Consider the following 24,421-nt stretch of genomic DNA (forward strand, 5'->3'; position numbering starts at 1 on the left):
TGCAGTGTTTAGAGATGTACTGTCAGCCCAGATTCAGCCAAATGCAGCAAAGTTGATTGGACAGCACTTCATAGTACAGATGGACAATGATCCAAAACACACTGCAATAGCAACCCAGGAGCTTTTGAAGAAAAAGAAGTAGAATATTCATAGTACAGATGGACAATGATCCAAAACACACTGCAATAGCAACTCAGGAGCTTTTGAAGGAAAAGAAGTGGAATATTCTACAATGGCCGAGTCAATCACCTGATCTCAACCCAATTGAGCATGCATTTTACTTGCTGAAGGCAAAACTAAAGGCAGAAAGACCCACAAAGAATAAATGAATACAGCTGCAGTTAGAGCCTGGCAAAGCATCAGAAAAGAGTAAACCCAGTCTTTGGTAATGTCCATGGGTTCCAGACCTCAGGCAGTCATTGCCAGTAAAGGATTCTCAACAAAATATTAAAGTGAACATTTTATTTATGATTATATTCAATTGTCCAATTACTTTTTGTCCCTTGAAAAAGGGGGGATGGCTACTCTTAAGAGCTGGAATTCCTAAACCCTTCCTCCAATGTGGATGTCAAATTAAACCTGAGAGTGTGCACTTTTTGCCCATATCCATTATATATCTATAGCTTGAATATGCTTTGGTAAATACCTGAAAAAAATTGTGCATGTGTCCAAATATATATGGACCTAACTGTATATAGCATTCTTACTTTACAGCATTTCTGCACACCTGCCTCAAACTTTTGCACAGTAAGATATATATATACAGTCAGGTCCATAAATATTGGGGCATTGACACAATTCTAACATTTTTGGCTCTATATACCACCACAATGGATTTGAAATCAAACGAACAAGATGTGCTTTAACTGCAGACTCTCAGCTTTAATTTGAGGGTATTTACATCCAAATCAGGTAAACGGTGTAGGAATTACAACATTTTGCATATGTGCCTCCCACTTGTTAAGGGACCAAAAGCAATGGGACAATTGGCTTCTCAGCTGTTCCATGGCCAGGTGTGTGTTATTCCCTCATTATCTTTCAAGGTCCTACCTTTTCCCAGAGGTTATGCTGCTCCATGTGCTGGCATCCATCTTGGGTTTCTGCAAAGCATGGTGGGTGCCTTTTAAGCTTTCAGGCCTCTGCGGTCTTACCCCCAGAGGGGTGAGGTTGAGCACATTTAAGCCTGTTGTCTGCACTTGCTCTTTGCATTTGTGTCCTGTTTGTTAGTGTTGTTGCAAGCTCTTATTCTACTCTCGTGGCTCTCCTGGAAACTGACTCTGCTTTGTCCAAGACTATTCTCAGCCTTATCCCTTTATCTGACCTCCCGTTGCTGAACCCGGCTTGTGACCCGTGTATTCTTGTCTACCGTTCTGTACTGTCTGTTCCGCTGTTATCGACCCGGCCTATCCGACTACGCTATCGTTCTTATCTGGTTCCTACCCGCTATACGCCATTGGCGGCGGCCATTACCGCAGCTGGGGTTTCTCGGGGGCCGCGACCTGGTTCCTGGCTGCGTCAAGTCCATCCCCACCATCAGGGGCCCTGATGAAAGGCAGCCTGGGGCTTAGACTCCACGCCCTGAGGGACTCCGGTCTGTGGGTGGTGGTTGTCGTCAGTCGGTGCGTGACCCTGCCATTAGGCCTGCCTGTCCATTCCACAGCTCCTGCCCTGACATTATCCCAATTACAATGAGCAGATAAAAGGTCCAGAGTTCATTTCAAGTGTGCTATTTGCATTTGGAATCTGTTGCTGTCAACTCTCAAGATGAGATCCAAAGAGCTGTCACTATCAGTGAAGCAAGCTATCATTAGGCTGAAAAAACAAAAAACAAACCCATCAGAGAGATAGCAAAAACATTAGGCGTGGCCAAAACAACTGTTTGGAACATTCTTAAAAAGAAGGAATCCACCGGTGAGCTCAGCAACACCAAAAGACCCGGAAGACCACGGAAAACAACTGTGCTGGATGACCAAAGAATTCTTTCCCTGGTGAAGAAAACACCCTTCACAACAGTTGGCCAGATCAAGAACACTCTCCAGGAGGTAGGTGTATGTGTGTCAAAGTTAACAATCAAGAGAAGACTTTAACAGAGTGAATACAGAGGGTTAACCACAAGATGTAAACCATTGGTGAGCCTCAAAAAACAGGCAGGCCAGATTAGAGTTTGCCAAACGACATCTAAAAAAGCCTTCACAGTTCTGGAACAACATCCTATGGACAGATGAGACCAAGATCAACTTGTACCAGAGTGATGGGAGGAGATGAGTATGGAGAAGGAAAGGAACTGCTCATGATCCTAAGCATACCACCTCATCAGTGAAGCAATGTGGTGGTAGTGTCATGGCGTGGGCATGTATGGCTGCCAATGGAACTGGTTCTCTTGTATTTATTGATGATGTGACTGCTGACAAAAGCAGCAGGATGAATTCTGAAGTGTTTCGGGCAATATTATCTGCTCATATTCAGCCAAATGCTTCAGAACTCATTGGACGTCGCTTCACAGTGCAGATGGACAATGACCCAAAGCATACTGCAAAAGCAACCAAAGAGTTTTTTAAGGGAAAGAAGTGGAATGTTATGCAATGGCCAAGTCAATCACCTGACCTGAATCCGATTGAGCATGCATTTCACTTGCTGAAGACAAAACTGAAGGGAAAATGCCCCAAGAACAAGCAGGAACTGAAGACAGTTGCAGTAGAGGCCTGACAGAGCATCACCAGGGATGAAATCCAGCGTCTGGTGATGTCTATGTGTTCCAGACTTCAGGCTGTAATTGACTGCAAAGGATTTGCAACCAAGTATTAAAAAGTGAAAGTTTGATTTATGACTATTATTCTGTCCCATTACTTTTGGTCCCTTAACAAGTGGGAGGCACATATGCAAATTGTTGTAATTCCTACACCGTTCACCTGATTTGGATGTAAATACCCTCAAATTAAAGCTGACAGTCTGCAGTTAAAGCACATCTTGTTCGTTTGATTTCAAATCCATTGTGGTGGTATATAGAGCCAAAAATGTTAGAATTGTGGTGATGTCCCAATATTTATGGACCTGACTGTATTTATTAGCCAAATCAGCGGCCATGATTCAGCTCCTGATTGTCCAGTGGACTCTCCTGCTTGTCCATCTTTGCCCCCGCACTATTCAGGGGATTACATTCTTATTGCTCATTTTGCTGATTTACTACAGTGGGAATTGGAAAAAGCTACCACTAAAATTAGCCTCTGACCTGAAACAGGATTTCGGGGAGATCGGAAATCGCCTGGAGAACATTGAATCTAAAGTTGATGATACAGTTTACAGAGTGTCCAAAATTATAACAGGAATGCCAACCTACAAGATCATCTAGATGAAGCTTATAATAAAATAGATGATCTTGAGAACTGCGCCTGCCGGTACAACTTTCGGATTAGAAGTCTTCTGGAAACGGTTAAAGATTATATATATATATATATATATATATATATATATATATATATATATATATATATATATATATATATATATATATATATATACATACATATACACACACACACATATATATGTACTCCATTCTTGTTTAATGTTTTCCTTATTGTAGATGTGTCAGCAAAAATGTTAGCATGTGCCAGAGATTTCTGTAGGTCTTTAGCTGACACTCTGGGATTCTTCTTTACCTCATGCAGCATTCTGAGCTGTGCTCTTGCAGTCATTTTTACAGGACGACCACGCCTAGGGAGAGTAGCAACAGTGCTAAACTTTCTCCATTTGTAGACAGTCTGTCTTACCGTGGACACATGAACATCAAGGCTTTTGGAGATACTTTTGTAACCCTTTGCAGCTTCATGCAAGTCAACAATTCTTGATCGTAGGTCTTCTGAGAGCTCTTTTCTGCGAGGCATGGTTCACATCAGACAGTGCTTCTTGAAACCAGTAAACCCAAAACAGTTGTGTGTTTTTTAAGGGCAGGACAGCTGTCAGCAACACATCCAATATCATCACACTGATTGGAGTCAAGGTTGGCTCACTCCTGGCTCCAATTAGCTCTGGGAGAAGTCATTAAGCTAGGGCCTCACATACTTTTTCCTCCCTGCACTGTGAATGTTTACATGTTATGTGCAATTAAACCATGGCAACATCTAATGTTTGTGTAGTATTATGTTCAGCAGACTGTGTTCTTCTATTGTTGTGACTTAGATGACGTTCAGAGCACATTTTATGCCTAATTCATGCAAAACTCCACGTTATCCCAAGGGGTTCACATACTTTTTCTTGCAACTGTATATATATATACATATATACATATATATATATATATATATATACACACACACACATATACACACACATACATACATATACACACACACACACACACACTCACACACACACACGTACATACACACATTTTTGGGATATATATAATGGTACTGAGATATGTAAATACTTCTTTTCTTAGAATGCTCTACTGTGCTACGCACTGGTTCATAGGGGGGCTTTTTGGTTTCTTTTGGCCCACCAAATCATAAAGCTGTCATGTATTGCCTCCTCGCTAGTCATGTACTGCACTAATGATGGCCAATAAGCCTGAAACAGCTGTATGCAATTTAGAATAAATTACTCCATAATAAATATCCTATATCTGGAGCCTACAGTGGAATAGATGAGGGATATTCTGAGAATTTTCAGATACACAGCTTGGTACGGAACCGAAAAGTTCAGGGGCACGTTAAGAACACTGGAGATTATAGTGTTCGAGTCATGTGACCTCAAGTGTCAATTCTCAATTGAATTATTGATTTATCAAGACATGGCAAGGATCCTCTGCCAAAAGCTTACTAATTTGTAAAGGGTAGTGATGACTGTGGGGGAGGACTCTTGGTTTCTTCCTTTAGTCAGATAGTCGGAAAATGAGAGAAGCTAGCTTATGTTCCATTGTTCATGGTTTTTGATGTTTTGTATATTGGTAATCTGTAACTGCTTTCATGTCTGGATGAGCTACGGATCCAGTAGATAGATCTCTTCAGCATTCTGAATGTACTATGCCTTTTTGGAATAGTAATGATATGTTTAGACAAATGTGCTGCAAAAAAAAAAAATACATATAATTTTTTAGTATATTATTTTAATACATGTGCTAACACCAGTGGTTCTGGATGTACAGTTAGCCAAGAGGCAGAAAGGAATGATGCTTTACTCACTATCCCAAAAAGAGGAATTGCTTAATTGTTTTTGGGATATTTTTTGGAATGAGCCATGAACACATTTTTTTCTATGAAGCCTCTGCTGTGCTATGTTTTAGTAAAAGATGATTCTGTGCTGTAGTTTACCAAACGGAAACATTGTTTGCAATCAAGGGTGTACAGTATGCTGGTCTATACAGTTGGCAGTTTTTCTGTTTGGTCTTTTGGTTAAAGATATACTGTCACGGTCAGGCTCGGAGACCAGTAGCTATAGCTGTAGAGATGCTCCCACTAAACAGTTGGATAAGTTCACTAGCATCTAGTAGCACTAGGGGTCACTTGAGGTGCAGAGTCTAAGCACTAACCATTATTCACCAGAGCTCCTGATGGTGGAGATGGGTTTTGCTGTTTGTTAGTACCTGGTCCTGGTCCTCAGGATCACCCCACCAGGAGGTGAGCCAGCCAGGGTACAGTAGCAGATATAGCAGGTAGGGATAAAGCATAAGTATAGTCAGTAAACAAGCCAAAGGTTGGCAACAAGTGGAAGTGTAACAAGACAAAGATCTGTAACAAGTGGTAGTGGAGATAAGGCCAGCTGCAAGTACACAAAGGAGCAAGTACACAAAGGAGCAATATATTGACTGGAGAGAGCACAATAATCTGGCAAACAAGAAGTGCAAAACATAGCTCAAAATAGTAAATTCAGAGGAGGAACAAGGAGTTCAAGTTTCACCGGAGGCAAGATACAAGACAAAAATATTCAAGGGTTCATACAGGAAGCTGTACAGCATATCAGGTGGCTCAGCAAAAACAGCTATTGCCAGACGCAGCAGAGGTTGTGAGTTCAGATACCAGTCCTGACATATACCATTGAAAGCATTTTGTAATACCGGTTTAAAAAGTATAAAAACTCTAAAGATCTTGCTAGAAATATCTGATATCTTCCTGTGCAGACTATAAGGCTCCGAGCACACTAGCGTTTTTATAAGCTTGAAAAACAGTAGAAAAAAAAGCTGGATGAAAAACACTAATAGCTTTTTTTGTGCCAGCTTGTGGTAGTCTTTTTATTAGTGTTTAGGAGCGTTAGCATTTTATTAGCATTTTTTTTAGCACATTTAGAAAAAAAAAGCTAGAAAAAAAGCTATTGGGAGCATTTCAGTAGCATTTAGGAGCATTCAGCGTTTTTTTCTGCTGGAAAAACACTCCCAAAAACTCTACAAAAACAATTTTTTTTCTGCTCCTAAACACTGAAGCTTGAAAAATGCTACTATCTTAAAACCGTGTGCATGGACACATGGGATAACACTGTTTATCTGATAACAGTTTCTAGGAGCTTTAATAAATGCTAGTGTGCATGGAGCATCAAATTGTTTTGAGGATTACAAGACCTTGCACATCTACAGTATGCTATGGACAAGAGTACTGGGTAGAGGTCCTCTCTGCTTTATGTTATCCAGAAACAGTGCAGTGAGGAAGCATTGTCATGTTAGGACATCAACTGTGTTACTGGCAGAATCACTAGGTTAAAATATAGGAAAAAGACTGAAAATGTAAAACTAATGCAACCACCACATGTAAGACCTAACAAGCTGCAATATATTACAATTATACTTTTGGGTTAGGGATGTTAAAATACCAATCCGTTTTAACAAGACTGAACCAGATTCAGCCAATGTGACAGAATACGGATTACTGAAGCAAACCAATTCTAGTAGTTGCCTCCCAATGGGCTTAAAACCAGGACAATTTAGATAAGAAACATGCTGGGAAAATTCCATACCACCTCGCTGTTTTATCCCAGAAGATAAAATCATTGGCACCACACACACAACCCTGCTGTATTCTGAACTTGCTGAAATTAATGATAGTAACAAAATCTATGTAATTTAATGAATCAACCATTTTGTATTGTGCCCTTCTGGTTGTTGCTAGCTGTCATGTGTCACAAACAATCTGTAAACTACAGAAAAAATTAATTTCCAACTTAATTCTTGCTTACATCTATTTCTTAGAAACAACCAGCTGCCAAGGGACATTAGGGCCATGACACCACCCAAAATGTCCGGCCAACAACATTCCTGCATAAGAAATAAATCCATTGCAGCTTTATTCTGCTTCCACGACATTACAAAGTTCTAAGCTTATTCGGTTGGTTGCTAGGCTGGGAAAAACTCATCAAACAATAAAAAGTCACACAAAAAAACTTTACACTGAGTGACCATTGTCCAAGTTGGACAGACCATTGCCCGAAAAATTCATTTTATAAAAATCTGACAGTAATTATTATAAATAATATACAATTACATGAAATGAAAAAGGATACCTTGCACAAATCTGCTTATAAAAGTCACAAAAGTGGATGGACAAACTGCACAAGAGCCTAAAAGGGCCACATAGGAGTCTTGATGGTGAAGATAGAGCAGGACTTCACTGCTGATCTTCATGACCTCTCTGTAAGACGCTTAAAGTTACCATGGTGCCATAGATGATAATAATAATACCATAACAACCCTGTAGATGAAGAAGTTGAACACTTACCTTTTTACTATGGGCAGTAAGTAAAATTTTAGCGGTCTTGAAGAGCTATGAGCACCACTGCTATCCGACCCTTTCAGGTGGGTAGTGTGTCCCCTACTTGGTGCTGTTGATCCTCCCATTGACCTCTATGCCATATATTATTAGATTATTATGAACAATGACTGACCTCATAAGTACAATGCACCACATCCTATTAAATGCTTTGACTTTTCAGGTACTGAGCAGATCCAAAACATATACCCATTTTAGAAACGAGAAACACATTGATCTCACTTGGACCTCACCATTGTAATCAACATGCAAGATAAAACTGATCTGCAGTATATTTTTTCCATATGTATTATTTTGATGATTAGTTATAATGTATAAAGAAATCAAGGGAAAGGTATTTTGTTTTGTAAAAGTCTTTTAACAACAGATTATAAAAAATTATAAGTTTTTTTAATAGGTAATAAAATGTGTATGTGTTTTGGATCAGCCCAGCATTTGAAAAGTAACAGCATGTAACAGACTTTTTTGTTACTATAGGGCCATACACACGCCAAGGGGAAGACCCACAAACTGGAAGTGCTGCTTGCTCACCACAATTAATTACTGATAGAGGGAAACAATTGGGATTTGTAAATATGCATCCTTGATGTCCATCAATGTAAAAAAATTCCATTTGTTGCAGTGATGCAATCACAGAACAGGCCAATTCCATCCAAAAATTATGGACCCACAAGAGGGTGTTAAGAAATCTTCAACTTTAGGATGGGGCGAACGCTCTTACTGGGTAAGGGAATGCCTGTGACTGCTTTAATAAAAGGTGTCTAGTGACTCAAAGGGGTTTATTTACTAAAGCTGGAGAGTCCAAAATCAGACTCACTTCTGCATAGAAACCAATCAGCTTCCAGGTTTCATTGCCAAAGCTTCATTGAACAAGCTGAGGTTAGAAGCCGATTGGTTTCTATGCAGAAGGGAGTCTGATTTTGGACTCTCCAGCTTTAGTAAATAAACCCCAAAGAGTCACTCTCTGTCAAACGGAATCCTTTCTAAACTCTTCTTACAAACGGTCTAGAGGACAATTCGACAGCCAGTGGATGCTGTGCAACTGTATGAACATGAGCGCCACGAAGATTTTAGTACAGCAAGTTTGCCAAACGATCTACGCATGGCTGGTTGCAAGGCCGATCTTAACAGAGCATAAGAGGCTTTAAGGAGGCTTTCTAACCACTTGACCACCATATCTTTAAAGACTGGGACATCCTCATCTAGAACCACAAAGAATTTATTGGGGCAAAAAATGACCAGATCCACCACAGGCATTTAACACTTTTTTGGTAGGCCAATGGGTACTGCTGCACAAACCTTTTGGGAGGCATATACAGTTGTGCTCAAAAGTTTGCATACCCTGGCAGAAATTGATCTTCAAATGTCCTTTTCCATCTTTATAAAGTTCCATTACCTTGTTACGCAGGACTTTTGACAGTTCTTTTCTGATCCCCATGGCTCAGTATCTAGCCTAGTCAGTGCTTCTATGTAAGAGCTAAATAACTCACTGACTATTTATACACTGACACTAATTGCAATTTGAAAAGCCACAGATGTGAGACATTAACCTCTAATTGGCATTTTAACCCATGTGTGTCACCTTGTGTGTCTGTACCAAGGCCAAAAATTCCAGGGTATGTAAACTTTTGATCCGGGCCATTTGGGTGATTTCTGTTATCATTATGATTTAAAAAGGAGTCAAACAACTATTTGATAATAAATGGCTTCATATGATCATCATCCTTCAAAAAAAGAACATTTTTGGCATGACCAGTCATATTTTCAATATCAATGCCAAAATTTTACAATTTCTGCCAGGGTATGCAAACTTTTGAGCACAACTGTACTCTTTGGGACCTAAGGGATACTATACTGGTGACCTTAGGTCCAGCAGGTGGCAATAGCTTAACTTCAAAATTATCCATCAAAATCTCAATTTATTTTAGCTTAAGAGAGATCTAAGACCACTGCCCATCTTCCAAAGATTCACTTTCCATTTTCTCATCTTCCTCCCCTTCCTCATTGGGAAGCACACTGCTGTTATACACTAGTTGGACAATAGCTAAGGATGTTAGGCAGACTGGTGTGCCTACTGCATAATTTTTTCACTTTGATTTTTGGGGTGTCTTTGAATTCAGTCCTCTGTAGGTTGATAATTTTCATTTCCATCAAACGATGGGGCATCCTTACATTCCTAACACATTACCCAGACCATAACAGTATAGATATCCAGCATGATATTTTTCCCTATTGAGATCTGATGTGTTTTCAAATGGTTCTTTTAATTTTTTTTGAGCAGTGTACAAAGAGAGCGTGATCACTGAGGGCAATAGCACTGGAATTTATTATTTAAAGACCTCTATCCTATATAGTTGTACTGTCTCATTGGGTCCCAAATTCTACTCCTCAGAAGCCATACACTAGAATAAATGGCTTTATAATATTAAGAAACCTTGCATTATATACCAGGGGTTAAGGTTAAGGATGTGCATCTGGTTGATAGGACACAAAAGAAATGATTTATATGACTCCACCCCCTTTCCGGCCTCAGGGATAATTTATCACTTACATACTTCCAGGTACAATCTAATTAAATCCCAATGCTAACAATGTATTGTTAGGAAAGGAGACCCGTACCTAAGAGGGGCCCAAACCATAATTCTCCAAAATTGTAAACCAGGACTACCTTCAAAGACCCATAGATCCCCTGAAAGCTGCTATGACACAGGAAATTAAAAAGGACCAGAAAACCAAAGAATGAACCAGAACGCTAAAAGAAACAAAGAATACCCACAAAGCTAAGATAAAATCATAAACCTCTGAAGGCATATATTGACACCAAACAAAGCATCTAAGTGAGGGAGGGTGGGATAAACCTGTTCCACCTGGGCAAAAGCCCTGACTGAGGTCCAAAATGATCCCCTCCTCTTCACATACTATAGCCCACCCCTAAACCTCCAACTCTCCAATCTGGAGAGTGACATTCATTTCTTTAAAACCCTGTTACAATCCCACCTCTTCTAAACACCCTAGTCATGCTAGCCTTCCTCTTACTTTCACTCAGATTCAGACCATATACTTGACTGAGAGACTTGAAAAGCATCAAGGCTCATAATTACCTCTAACAGGGTTAAGCCAATTAACGCTTCACCCTTACTCAAATAAGCATACAACATTGAGAAGAAATATGATCAATACATAAAATACAGTCAATATATAAAAGATAAACAACACATCAGATTGATCCTACCAGGTCTAAGGTCTTTGAAGGCAGATATAATTACAACCAAACCACCTGTATCTGCCACCCAATAAAAAAAAAAAAAAAAAAAAAAAACTCAGCTGCTACTACACTGCCTCAGGGACAATTAATCACTTATGTGCTCCCATTTACAATCTAATTAAACCCCAATGCTACCAATGTATTTTTAGGAAGTGACACTCAAACCTAAGATGGGCCCAGCCCATAATTTTCCAAAAGTGTAAACCAGCACTACCTTCAAAGACCGATGCCACAGCACAAAGAGTGACACCTTACGCGCATGTGACTCTCCAAACCTGCAATGCCCGCTGTGTACCATCCTGCAATCCTAAATACCACAAATCAATGCCAACAGCATTCAGGTGTACACCATCTCCTCTCAAATACCACATCTCCTTCATTTTATGATGATGTACTCCCAGGCCATAATCCAGAACAAGAAACCTCACTACATCCTTGTTCACTTTAATCCTGGCTTTGTTGAGTTTTTCCACAGAGCAAACAAGACACCAGGAAGACCTGGCCACTATGTCGGACCACACAAAGATGTTTTCAGGAAAAATACCTCAACTGTAAAAAAAACAAATGTAACGTCCATAATCAGCTTACACAGAGCACAAGCCAAGGTCCTTGCCCCCAACATGTAAAATAAGCACATCAGCGGGGCCTGTCGAACATGGAATAATGGTGACCCAATACCACAACATTCCCAGAATGCCAATCCAGTGAATTCTAACTGCTCTAGACACTCATTAAAATCTGAAAGAGAAAAATGGGGAGGGGGGATACAACATACAACGCTCCCACCTAAATCAGAAACAAGAGGACAGGAAACCAGACAAAGAGGGAAAGAAACTACGGACCCCCAGAAGACAGCATAACTGAGCCTGACAACAAAAAGGAGAACTATATCTTTTCTCAGTTAGGGCAACCATACGATCGAAATCAAGCCAATTTCCACCATGGAATGCATTGAACAACATGGTTCTTAAGGTCCCATCTGGCCACCTCCATAGCTGCTGCAATCTGAAAGGAATGGGATGAATAATTATCCACATTCAAACCAGCAGACATTACAGTTCTGAAGCCAAGGTACGAAACTAAACTGCATATTGAACAACAGTCATATTTCCTTAACAAAGCCAAAGAGCTCCAAAAGCGGATGTGCCAGGCACATCAAAGGTTTTTTGGAAAGCTTGCAGGAAGGAAGAGGGGCTGGAAACAGTAGGATCATGATGCTCCCACAGTGGTGAGGCCCACACCAGAACATCTCCAGAAAGGAGTGATATCATATACTCCACTTTGGAACGATCAGAAGGAAAATCATGGCCCACTAGCTTGAAGTGAATCAAGCACTGATTAATGAAGCCCCGACAAGCTTTAGGACCACCAGAAAAGCCAGGTGGTGGAGGCAGTTGGAGTTTTGAAGGACTGCCCATCCCAGGAGGAACAGCGGGAGCTGGAGCAGCAGGAACCGAAACAGGAGCCGGAATGGAGGGTGAGGATGTGGACACAACCTGCAGCTGATCCAAACAGGAGGAAAGTTCCTGCAGACACTGCATAATCTGCTCTTGATAGGCCTGCTGGACATCAATTCTCCACGGCAAACACTGTAGTTGTTCCAGAAGAGAAAATGGAATGGTGGTGATAACCCAGAACATCAAGTGCGGCCTCGCATCCAAAATTACTTAGATATGTGGAGAGAAAGAGGTATTACCCCTGGACTTATGAGGTGCCCCAAAAAGTATCGCACAAGACACAGTTATAAAATATAAGAGGCATATAACCTCCCTGATAATCTTTATTAATACACAAAAGGTAAAAGCAATGCAGATAAAAAAGCTCATTGCAGTAGCGACAATTATTCATACACAATAGTTTGATCCTACATTGTATTGTAATACTCCTGAAGCATTGACTTAAGTTACACTGTATTCAGCAGTGGATAATAATTCCTCTACATGTTTCGCAGAATATTATACATGCTTCCCCAGGAGGATTAAGACTGTTAAATGGAGATAAAGCATACAAAAGAAATTGTCTAAACATATGAACAAATAGCAATTACAATTTATGCATAATTAATTGAAACTGTGATAGAACGTGATATATACAGACAGACAATCTGTATGAAGATGGTACTAGCTCCAAAGACACCAAAAGATAAGATCAGATCAGACAAGGTGTTCCAGAAAAGTCTGCGGTGTCTCTGAAGAACTCATGGCCTGAGCAAGCTGTCAAGCATCTGTGGTAGTGAGCCCTTGTAGAGCACCTACTCAGGGTTCCCCAGGGCGTGCAGTCGAAGCCCCAGGCCTGCTTCTTCACCAGAGCCCCTTATGGTGGGGGCAGACTTGCAGCAACCTGGAACCAGGTCATGGCCCCCAGCTGAGGATATGGAGACCACTTGTGTGTGCAGAGTACAACCAGCAGGAGACAAAAGGAAATCCAGTAGACAAACTGAGGTCAGGATGGGTAGCAAACAAGCACAGACAGTGAACGGAGGCGGGGTTGGTACATGGGTAGACAGGCACAGGATACACAAGTAACAATGAAAGGGAGCTCGGAGAACTGTGAAGTTGCTCAGGCAATGTGGGCTAGACTGAGAAGTTTTATACAGGCAAGCAAACTAGGAGGCGAGCCAGAAAGTGATGGAAGGGAAGGAAATAAAACCCACAGAATAGCAGGCAATGTCCTTAGGTGAGCACAGCCAAACCACACATGTGAAAGGAATCAGGGCAGGAAAAGCACTGTAGCAAAGAGGTAAGAATACACAAGCAAGAAACTGTAGGCTAACTTGTGACAGTCCACTACAAAGCGGCCCTAATAACCCCTCATAGCTTCTTTGACAATAAAAACTTTGGTGACATCTTTTTGACCAGACAACTTAAAACAGGAAGGTCAGGCCGGCCAACGTGCATGCCATTGAGAAGACAGACACACCCTGTTTAAAAATCCAGCCAATTAAATAAAGTAACACATGTAAACGATCATCCTCCCAAGAACATTCCCCAACCTCACTCTCTAGATCGTTCCATTCCTTCTATACCCAGTAGTACGTGGTCCATGCAGATGCACAAACAGGATTACAAATTAAGAGTACTGATGCATCAATGCAATACTCAACAAGTGCTTGGGGCAAGGAATCCTGTGCTGCTCTAGCATGCACTATTCCCAAATTATCACAATGAAATCTGATGCATTTGTTTAAAAAATCCTGACCCCCACAACTCAACTGACAATATAACAGAAAAAAATTCCAATACATCCAAGTTATGCACCAAACCAGTCTCCCTCATTCTGCCTGCCAACTTTCCATGCTCTACCAGCCTTGACGGTAGGCCCCATATCCAGCAGATAACCAGTGGATCGTCATGTTATTGAACAATTCCAGATCAAACTTCGACAGAAACTTCTAAATCCATAGAGAGCAAGCACTGTAGGAATCAAAAAATGTATTAAACACCATTAAACCCTAACGATGATCTTGCACCAGTCAAAAATAATTAATTTTTGCATCTGCAGTCAGTAGAGACTCATCCTGTGCAGATCCTTAAGTTTGTCCAAAGGCAGACGTTGCAGAGCTGGCCACACAGTCCATGCTAAGAAGTGAGAGGGCAGGTGAGCAAGAGGTAAATTAATTGCTCCTGATAGGGGTCTGCCAGAGATGGGGATTCCTCCCGACTTACTGGGGGAGGCAAGCGCACGCTTGACTGTTGGGAAGGGAAGGTCCCTGGAGGGGCTCCCAGAGCAGTGCTGAACCCATACAGTAACCTCAGGACTAAAGGGCTCAGGAAGCCTGGACCTTCTACCATGTGGGTAATCAGGAGAGGGCCCAGGGGGTTACCTGCCTGGGTTCTTGTAGTAGATCATAAAGTCTTTTTTGTAGCCACTCAGGGCTTTTAGCCACAGCTGCAGCTGGGATAGCAAGCCTTCCAAATCATCCATGGCAGTTCTATACAGGCCTGGATTGGTTACACAACATCCTGTCCAATGTTGGCAAAAGCTCCAACTGAGCTCTGATAAGATCCCCCTCCTCTCCACATACTACAGACTACTTCCAAGCCCCCAACTCTAATCCAGTGAGTGACATTCATTATTCAAAAAAATCACCCCACTAAAACCCTGGTACATCCACACGTCTTCTGCATGTCAGTCATGATGGCCCTCCTCTTTGTTTCACAAGTTTTCTTCTTTACGGATAATACATTACATAATCAGCTATTTCCTCTGGACCTTAAGATATTTTCCTTTGTTTCCACAAGTTCTTAAGTGATTATACACATAAAAAGATATTTTCAAGAAGTAATTAAATTTCATTTCTAGTTATATGACTTTTCATATATCTGTAGCATTTCTTATGATGAGTATGCTTGTTGGAAAAAAACGTATTAAGCTGTAGTTAGTATAACTTGTAACATTGACAGACTTCAATTATTGAATACATTCAATTAGTAGTAATTGTTTCTTCAAACCCGTGTGCCATAATAATATGAAATAGAGTAAACGTCATGCAGATCATAAAACAGAGTAAGGGGAAAACAATGAAATAGCTATTGGCCATTACAGCGGTGACCATTAGTCAACATTAATTACATGAGTTTGATATGTCAGTTCTGTAGGCTAAGCCAAATACACACTGAAGACTGCACTAAAAGGGTTGTGCATTGTAGAAAAGGATAAGATCAGGATGCATTTTTGTAAAGAGTTTTATTGCTTTGTTGTAAGTCAAAGAGGTGACCAACTACATATCAAACCTCTGAGCAAACAAAAAGAAAAAAAAAATTTAAGTTGAAATTTAATCTGCTTATATATTGCTTTCCCTAGTTACTTCTTTCCACCCTCATCAACATGAAATTTCCTTAATAAAACCGGTTTTCATTACATACCTTTTATTAGGCCCTGTGATGTCACCACTAGGTCTCTGTGCTTCTTATGCAATGCAGATAATTCCAGGCTAGTGGGAGGAACTTGTAGGGTTCTATTCATGGCTTCCTGAAACCATCACAGCACCCTGCCTCGGTACTCAAGAGCCCTCATCCCTGATGCGAGCAGTTGGAATAGTTATGCAAATATCAAAATGCCTTGATGGGTAGATGTCAGACTGGAGAAGTAGGTGGTCCTAGGAAAACTGTATTTGCATGCAGAATGCCCAAGCTAATGCCCACATGTGATTGCTGAGCTTCCACGATTGAAAGAACTGAAATCCAGTGAATGAAAGGGGAGGGCCAGAGACAGCCATGCTGGGGAGGAAAGGGATGGATAATGCTGAATGCTCTGCAACCAGACAATCAAGTAGGCTGAATCTGACTTGCTGTAGCTTGTGATGCACATGGTAAGAAGATCACAGTGTGCAGTGAAATCAGTAAGTAAGCAATTTTAGTACAGGAAAGGAGCCTGTATAACTGTGTAAGACTAGTGTTGAACTTTAACCTCCTTAGCGGTCTGGTTATGTCCATATTTCTGTGCTAAAAGCAGTACATTTTTTGCATGGAAATATGTATTTTTTTATTGTAGGCCTGTAATTTTTAGGAATAACTCACTGAAATCTGTCCGAACAAGAGTCTAGTAAACATGCCGGGTATGATAAAATTTGAAACACGAAATCATAAATTATAACTTAATAATCATAAAAAATAATATAATAATAAATTTAATTCAATAATATAATCAAACCAAAAACACTGAAATTTGTAATATAGCGCCAAGTTCGCACATCACTGAGCAAAGTCGCAAAATCGTTTTCAGTGTCTGATGACGAATTTCCCCACAAATCATTATCACTCAATTCTGCAAGTAGTTCTAATTTACTATCGCTGTTCTCTAGCTGGTCTAAAACCGCTTTTGACATAAAGGGACGTTTTTTGGACACCATGGACGTTTCTCAGTTTCCAGGCAGAAAGAACAGTAAAAATGCAGGCAGGGCACAGGACAAAGCACTCGGGACAAAATGTATGTGAAATGGTTTGATACAGTAATGTTTTACTATGTGATTTTAGTGTATAACTTTTTGTCATTTTCAAATTTCCTACTGTTCCATCCCCCGTACATCCCGACGCTCGCAGGGGACAGAACCCAGATGACAGATGCCGGCATCCGCTGGAGGACATTGCTGGGGACACTGCAGGAGGGACATCGCGTGAGCGTAGGACAAGGTAAGTGATCGAGGGATCGTGGAGCAGCGCCACATGGTAAGCCTGAGTGTAGCTCGGGGTTACCGCTTGTGGTACTGAAACTTTACCCCGAGCTACACTCGGGAATACCGCCAGGGAGGTTAAAGACCATTACTATGAGAAAAAAAAATTCTTACCCAACTCTGCACCCCATGAGTCTCGCTGAAGCCTCTTCTGCCAGCATGGCAGCAGTACCAGAGTCCAGGCCAAGCCACTACACTGCCTCCGAAGTCAGATGGATCCTTTAGGATCCTGCCAACTGACAGCTAATGAGAGGTGTCCATGTTACTGGTCAGTGACCTGCAGGAAGGACCCCATCACTCTGCAGCCCAGAAGAGCAAAGGCTCGGGTCAAGAAACGTCACCACGAATTTAGATGAGTATGTAGGTCATTTTTATTTTTCAATGAGACACAATAATCGTCACCACATTACCAATTACTAATTTAATTCTATTGGGAGAGCAGTTTCTTAGTTGTATAGTAACCGGAACCCTCTCATATGTGCCATTTCATCATGCTGCTATTTAGCACAATTCGTTCAGGAGCAAAGCAAGGAAATCTCCTGTTTCATAATCGATGGTAAAGCTTTTTCCCTTGCTTAGACCTTCTGAGGGATGGCATGCTGTGGAGCAGTGGTAACTAAATGCAAGAACTTACTTAAACTGAAAAGTAGTCAATTGTACCTGAAAAGGAGCAAGGCAAAGGTGATTTTTCATTTAGAAATGGTTGCACCCTTTATAAAATAATATTTTATGTAGGTGTTGTAGTGAGAGCATACTGCTTAGCAGGGTTCTTCTTTACAGATATCGCCAGTTTATACCATGTTACAGTTAAAACTGAACTGTAGGCAGGCATAACAGAAACATAGTAAAATATTTAATCTATTCAATAAAAATCCTTAGATTTATTTTTTTTAAATAGCTAAAATTGTCTTTATATTACCCTCCTGAAACCTGTGTATTACAGAACAGGAAAGGGAGCCAAGGAAATGTATGACAATTAGGTTCTACTGCATTGCAGAGAGCATTTAATCCAATAAAGTGAACCTTCTTATAAGGGGAGAAAGCAAAGACCTCAGTGTGATGCAGATTCTTGGTCAAGAGGTACAGTATTGCCATGTAATGTGTCCAGAGAAAAGAGTTCCTTTACACTTGATCTAGGTCAGGATCATGGGGGTTGATTTACTAAAGGCAAAGATTTTGAGCACTGCAAATTCAGTTGCTCTAGATTTGAGGGGACGCTTTGAAATGAGGGAAAGCTCTGCTGATTTCTATAATCCAATCACATGCAAGCAAAATGCGTTTGTTTTTTTTATTTCCCTTGCATGTGATTGGGTATTCTTTGTAAAGTGAAGCTTCACCTCATTTACTAAGCTGTGGAACAACTACACTTGCAGAGTGCACAGTATATTTGCCTTTAGTAAATCGACCCCCACAGATTTGGATAGCATTGAAAACAAAGCTTCAGCATGACAGTAAGGGAAAGAACTTTCTCAAAGGGAGGCCAGCAGCCTCCATTGTTCTCTCATGACAGATTATATATTGTCACTGACTGGCTATATAGAGAAATAAGAATGAAAGAGTATCAAAAGTTGCTGAACAGAATTACACAGTATGGTAGGTAAAACAGTCTACACATATGTACTGTATGTGAACAGTTTATTAAAGTGCTTGCCTATCGTTCTGCTTCAAATACAAAAGTGCCATAAACTCCGCAAGGCTCGGTCCACACTGCTGTAGATCATGAAGTCCATGTTTGCTTGGGCATGGCAGTTCATTCATTTGAATGGGCTGCTGTGGTGTGTTTCCCACAGGAAAAAATGTGGCCGCAGGGAAACAGCATGTTTTTTTTGACCATGCGGTTTCCCTGCAGATCCCGCATCCGCAAACATGCTGTAGGCTGAGATGCATGGGGTGTCTTTCAGAATGAATGGCAGCCCCGCATGTCTCGGAAAAGCAGCATGATTCTACTGCGGGTGGTTGCGGGAGCAGGTACAGGCACAATTCCTGCACCCGCAACAATTGTGAACCTAGCCGAACACATGGGCAGTAAACTAAATTAGGTGAAGTAAGAAACTGTTTGAGTTATTCAAATTCATTATTGTTATTTATAGTCTTGTTAGGCCACTTAGTTGGTTCAAGGTCACTCATCTGCAGAATCCCTTTCTCGGCATTCTCTGCCTTAAGGGAAAAAAAAAAATCTTCAAAAAAGGTCAAAAATATCTTCCTTCAACTCTCCCTTAAACACTTACAGTGGGGATCGAAAATTTGGGTACCCCAGCTAAAAATTTGTATTAATGTGCATAAAGAAGCCAAGGAAAGATGGAAAAATCTCCAAAAAGGCATCAAATTACAGATTAGACATTCTTATAATATGTCAACAAAAGTTAGATTTTATTTCCATCGTTTACACTTTCAAAATAACAGAAAACAAAAAAATGGCGTCTGCAAAAGTTTGGGCACCCTGCAGAATTTATAGCATGCACTGCACCCTTTGCAAAGCTGAGACCTGCCAGTGTCATGGATTGTTCTCAATCATCGTCTGTGAAGACCAGGTGATGTCAATCTCAAAGGTTTTAAATGCCCAGACTCATCTGACCTTGCCCCAACAATCAGCACCATGGGTTCTTCTAAGCAGTTTTCTAGAAAACTGAAACTGAAAATAGTTGATGCTCACAAAGCTGGAGAAGGCTATAAGAAGATAGCAAAGCGTTTTCAGATGTCAATATCCTCTGTTCAGAATGTAATTAAGAAATGGCAGTCATCAGGAACAGTGGAAGTTAAAGCAAGATCTGGAAGACCAAGAAAAATATCAGACAGAACAGCTCGCAGGATTGTGAGAAAAACAATTTAAAACCCACGTTTGGCTGCACGATCCCTCCAGAAAGATCTGGCAGACACTGGAGTTGTGGTATACTATTCCACTATAAAGAGATACTTGTACAAATATGGTCTTCATGGAAGAGTCATCAGAAGAAAACCTCTTCTACGTACTCACCACAAAAATCATCGTTTGAACTTTGCAAATGAACATATAGACAAGCCTGATGCATTTTGGAAACAAGTTCTGTGGACAGATGAGGTTAAAATTGAACTTTTTGGGCGGAATGAGCAAAGGTACGTTTGGAGAAGAAGGGGCACAGAATTTAATGAAAAGAACCTCTGTCCAACTGTTAGCATGGGGTTGGATCAATCATGCTTTGGGGTTGTGTTGCAGCCAGTGGCACAGGGAACATCTCACGAGTAGAAGGAAAAATGGATTCAATAAAATTTCAGCAAATTTTGGATGGTAACTTGATGCCATCTGTGAAAAATCTGAAGTTAAAGAGAGGATGGCTTCTACAAATGGATAATGATCCTAAACACACACCTCGAAATCCACGGGGGATTACATCAAGAGGCGTAAACTGAAGGTTTTGCCATGGCCTTCACAATCTCCTGACCTCAACATAATTGAAAATCTATGGATAGACCTTAAAAGAGCAGTGCGTGACAGACAGCCCAGAAATCTCAAAGAACTGGAAGACTTTTGTAAGGAAGAATGGGCAAAGATACCTCAAACAAGAATTGAAAGACTCTTGGCTGGCTACAAAAAGTGTTTACAAGCTGTGATACTTGCCAAAGGGGGCAGTACAAGATATTAACTCTGCAGGGTGCCCAAACTTTTGCAGACGCCATTTTTTTGTTTTCTGTTATTTTGAAAGTGTAAATGATGGAAATAAAATCTAACTTTTGTTGACATATTATAAGTATGTCTAATCTGTAATTTGATGCCTTTTGGAGATTTTTCCATCTTTCCTTGGCTTCTTTATGCACATTAATACAAATTTTTAGCTGGGGTGCCCAAACTTTCGATCCAGCACTGTGCCCATCTTCAGAAGCTCTTCTCCTCTCTCTCTTCTCATAGGAGACTCTGCAGCAGCAGCTAATGTTTTTGGTTTTTGCACATGTTCCCCCTCAAATATGAGATATGAAATCAAACCCCAAGGATCCCCACGCTTTTTTTTTCCTTGCATGGGGTCTCCCTTGATATCCATACCAGATCATCATCAAGAATAAGGATCTGTTATATATTTTTAGGAGGGAATTCAATTTTTTTTTTGAGTGGGGGTTCCCAATGACCATCTACATCAGACCCTTGTCTAGGATGAAGGTCTGGCATTTATGAATTAAATAAGTAAGTGGCTGATGCTGTAATTTGCTGGCATTGTAAACACGATTTTGATTTTCTTTGTAAATGTCAGTTCTGCTGTAGTGAATTATATATATCATACAGATGCCCCACTTCACGGTCAGATTAAGGGTACCCCCAGGCATGCTATTCAAGTGAATTTTGCATTTTTAATTTTGCCCTTTAAATAATTACTAAAATTTCTGATCCCCACCAAACCATTTTTTTTATTTTAGCTTTGGTACATGCCCCCCTGGGTAGTGTCTATCCGCCCATGCCATTTGTGTGACAATCCCTTGCCTGTTAGCCTAAAAAAAAATAACCATTACTGTTTTTTAACATTCAGCTTTCATTGACTACAATGGAGTTAAGGTTTGGCACTCACACTTTATTAATGCTTGCCAAACTTCCTCAGTCTGAAACCAGGTATGTTTGTCTCATCCCTGCTGAAAAAGCATGCCTCATTCTGCACTGTGTCTGTGGAGATGGCCATCTTGGTAGAAAAGGGCTTTGCTCCTCATGTTAGAGCTGCCCCCCCGATGACTGGTGATGTGAGGACGAGGACTGTTAAGGTACCGCTTCCTCTCTAGCAACAAAACAGTGAGCAGCACAGTAGTGACAACACCAAATCTCATGATAGCAGTCAGAAGCAGAGGTATCTTAGATTATGACATGCAAAACATATACAACTATGAGGCTGTAGGCACCCATGTGCCTTGGCACAGTAAAATATCTGATATGAACTGCTTTCAGGGTAATTCAAGACAAGAGTTATTTTTTTCAGGTTACTGCACAAGCACAGTTAACATTTTTATATGTTCCCTATAAGAGAGCAAATCTTTACTTCTTGAGTTCAGGTCCCCTTTACCAAAATATCCACCCATCTGCAAAATTCTGAGTAGGGGCAGCTAACTAAGGGGAGAACACACTTAAAATGTGTGTATTGTGAAGCATGGTAAACAGCTGAACATGGAACCTGTCTGGAAATGGAATTGCACGTCATATTACAAAGTCATTTCTTACTTTATGTCTTTCATAATACTGACTGGCACCGACACCTCCTTGTTCTTCTCCAGTCCACAGCACTAGGCGGATTGTTCTTTTGGGTTGCAGACCTATGAAATAAAGCAGATAGCAGGTCTCAGGACTTGCACAGTTTATGGGTCGAACGGTTGGCAAAATCATTTGACATCAGTAAAACCTTCCGAACCTAGCAAGTGTTACACAAACATTACTCACAATAGTAAAGAATATACAGTAAATCTGTAAATAATGGGAATTTTGGTATATATGTATACTGCATCTACATTTGCTAGAAAAAAACTGCTATAATGATACAAAAAAAAAAAAAAAAAAAAAGACATCCTGGATTTTTACCTAGATCCACTTCCTCACTTTGCTGTCCCCTTCTGGCTCTGGGTACCATTTCTAAATTTGGGTGGTTATACAGGTGATTTGTACCCACAATGCTTCCCCAATTACACCTTATCAGTATAACAATATTAAGCTGAATATCACTGCAGACCATTCACTGGTAGTGTACACCATCTTCAGGAGAGGAACAGACTGTATGTAGCCAAGTTGGGAAAGACTTCCAGCTTCACATTTAGCTTTAATTTGTCAATGACAGAGCGCCTCCAGAAGCTCCTCGTGAGACTTACTATTTTAAAAGTCAGTCTACAGGAAAAGTAGCAGTAAAAAAGCACTTAATTTAACTAATCATTGCTCATAATTCTTCATGATTTGTGTTAATGGAGGAATGTCCATTGTCTGCACACATTGTGCTTCAAGGTGTCCCTTGTTCTCACTATCAGAAAGTTGGACAATATGCTGCTCTATATACATGCCAACACATATTATATGTGTTTTTGTTTGTGCACTCCACAGACATGGCAGAAAGGTCCAGTGGAACGGATAGACTGGACTGCGTAGATCACGTGTATGGTCAGATCTGTATGATTCAGTTTTAAGTTCTCTTGTTTGAGGGAAGATTAACAGAAAAGTTACATAGTAAACACTTGCGTGTGCTGTGGTCAGATTTTTTTATCCTGTCTGAATGGTTTTCATTCTGCAACGACTGGCTAGGAAAATTAGTTGCAGACCGAAGTCACATCAGCTATCAGCAAGTTCAGCTAAAATGACCTCTCTTTACCAATTGTCATGTGCACTGTTGGAATACAGTGTTCATGTATTTTGTGCAACAACTATATCAGTATTCAGCAGAGATCTATTCTTCTGCCAGTAGATAGCAATGTTTATAAGTCTGTAGTTGCATCTGTGGTAAACTCTATTCCTTTTCACTGAATAAGGTTTCCTTGTAGCAGTGGACTGTGCACAGTCTGTTCTGTAGGGCTATATATAGAATTTCTAACAAGTTATGGGACCAGTTATAGCCAGCTACAGCAAATTTAAATGCAAGATACAGCAGCAGAAAGAAGACTGTGACAGAATAAAAGAAAATGGCCACTAACACAGATGCAAAAAAGCTTTCATTTGCAAATCTGCCAAACCACAACAACCCGTCTTGGAATTTCAAGATGAAAATGTTGCTACTAAGAGAAGGTACATGGAAATGTATAAATTGTCAGGCCACAACACTCTTCAGATGAGTGGATAAAGAAAGATCAGAAAGCTCAGAGCACAAGATCTCTTGGCATAGAAGATGATCAAATCATACATATGTAAAAGTGAAACTGCTAAAGAAATTTGGGGAGGATTACAAAAGGTGTATGAAAGAGCTAATCTCAGAAATAAACCGTACTTTAGTGATTAGAAAGCTATACCAAACTAAGCTGATGAAAGGGCAGAATATGCATGATTACATAGGGCACACCATGGAAACGGTTGAATGCCTGGGAGGTATAGGTGAAGAAATAAAAGATTTTCATGTTGCAGCACTATTACTTAGAGGTTTACCAGAAAGTTATGAAGCGCTTGTCAAAGCACTTGATGCACGTCCAGATGATGAACTGACATTTTAATATGTTAAGGGCAAGCTTTTGGATGAATATAAGCATACAACAGAAAGCATTAGTAGTGACGGTGCTTCTGTCGCAGAGTCTGCTTTAAAGACTAAAAATAGG

General features: G+C 40.4%; 1 protein-coding gene across 3 annotated transcripts in view; it reads right to left on the minus strand.

The window, feature by feature from the left end:
• The window catches only part of CPQ (carboxypeptidase Q), a 586,146-nt gene that overhangs the window by 137,525 nt on the left and 424,200 nt on the right, over positions 1–24,421 (minus strand). For all 3 annotated transcript variants that reach the window (XM_089666608.1, XM_089666616.1, XM_089666624.1), the window contains exon 6: positions 22,362–22,453. In XM_089666608.1, the coding sequence (XP_089522734.1) occupies positions 22,362–22,453 (92 nt within the window). The remainder of the gene's footprint in view (positions 1–22,361; positions 22,454–24,421) is intronic.

Source organism: Staurois parvus, unplaced genomic scaffold, assembly GCF_062004578.1.
Source record: "Staurois parvus isolate SC_StPar_1 unplaced genomic scaffold, SC_StPar_1.0 ptg000052l, whole genome shotgun sequence".
Taxonomy (NCBI): domain Eukaryota; kingdom Metazoa; phylum Chordata; class Amphibia; order Anura; family Ranidae; genus Staurois; species Staurois parvus.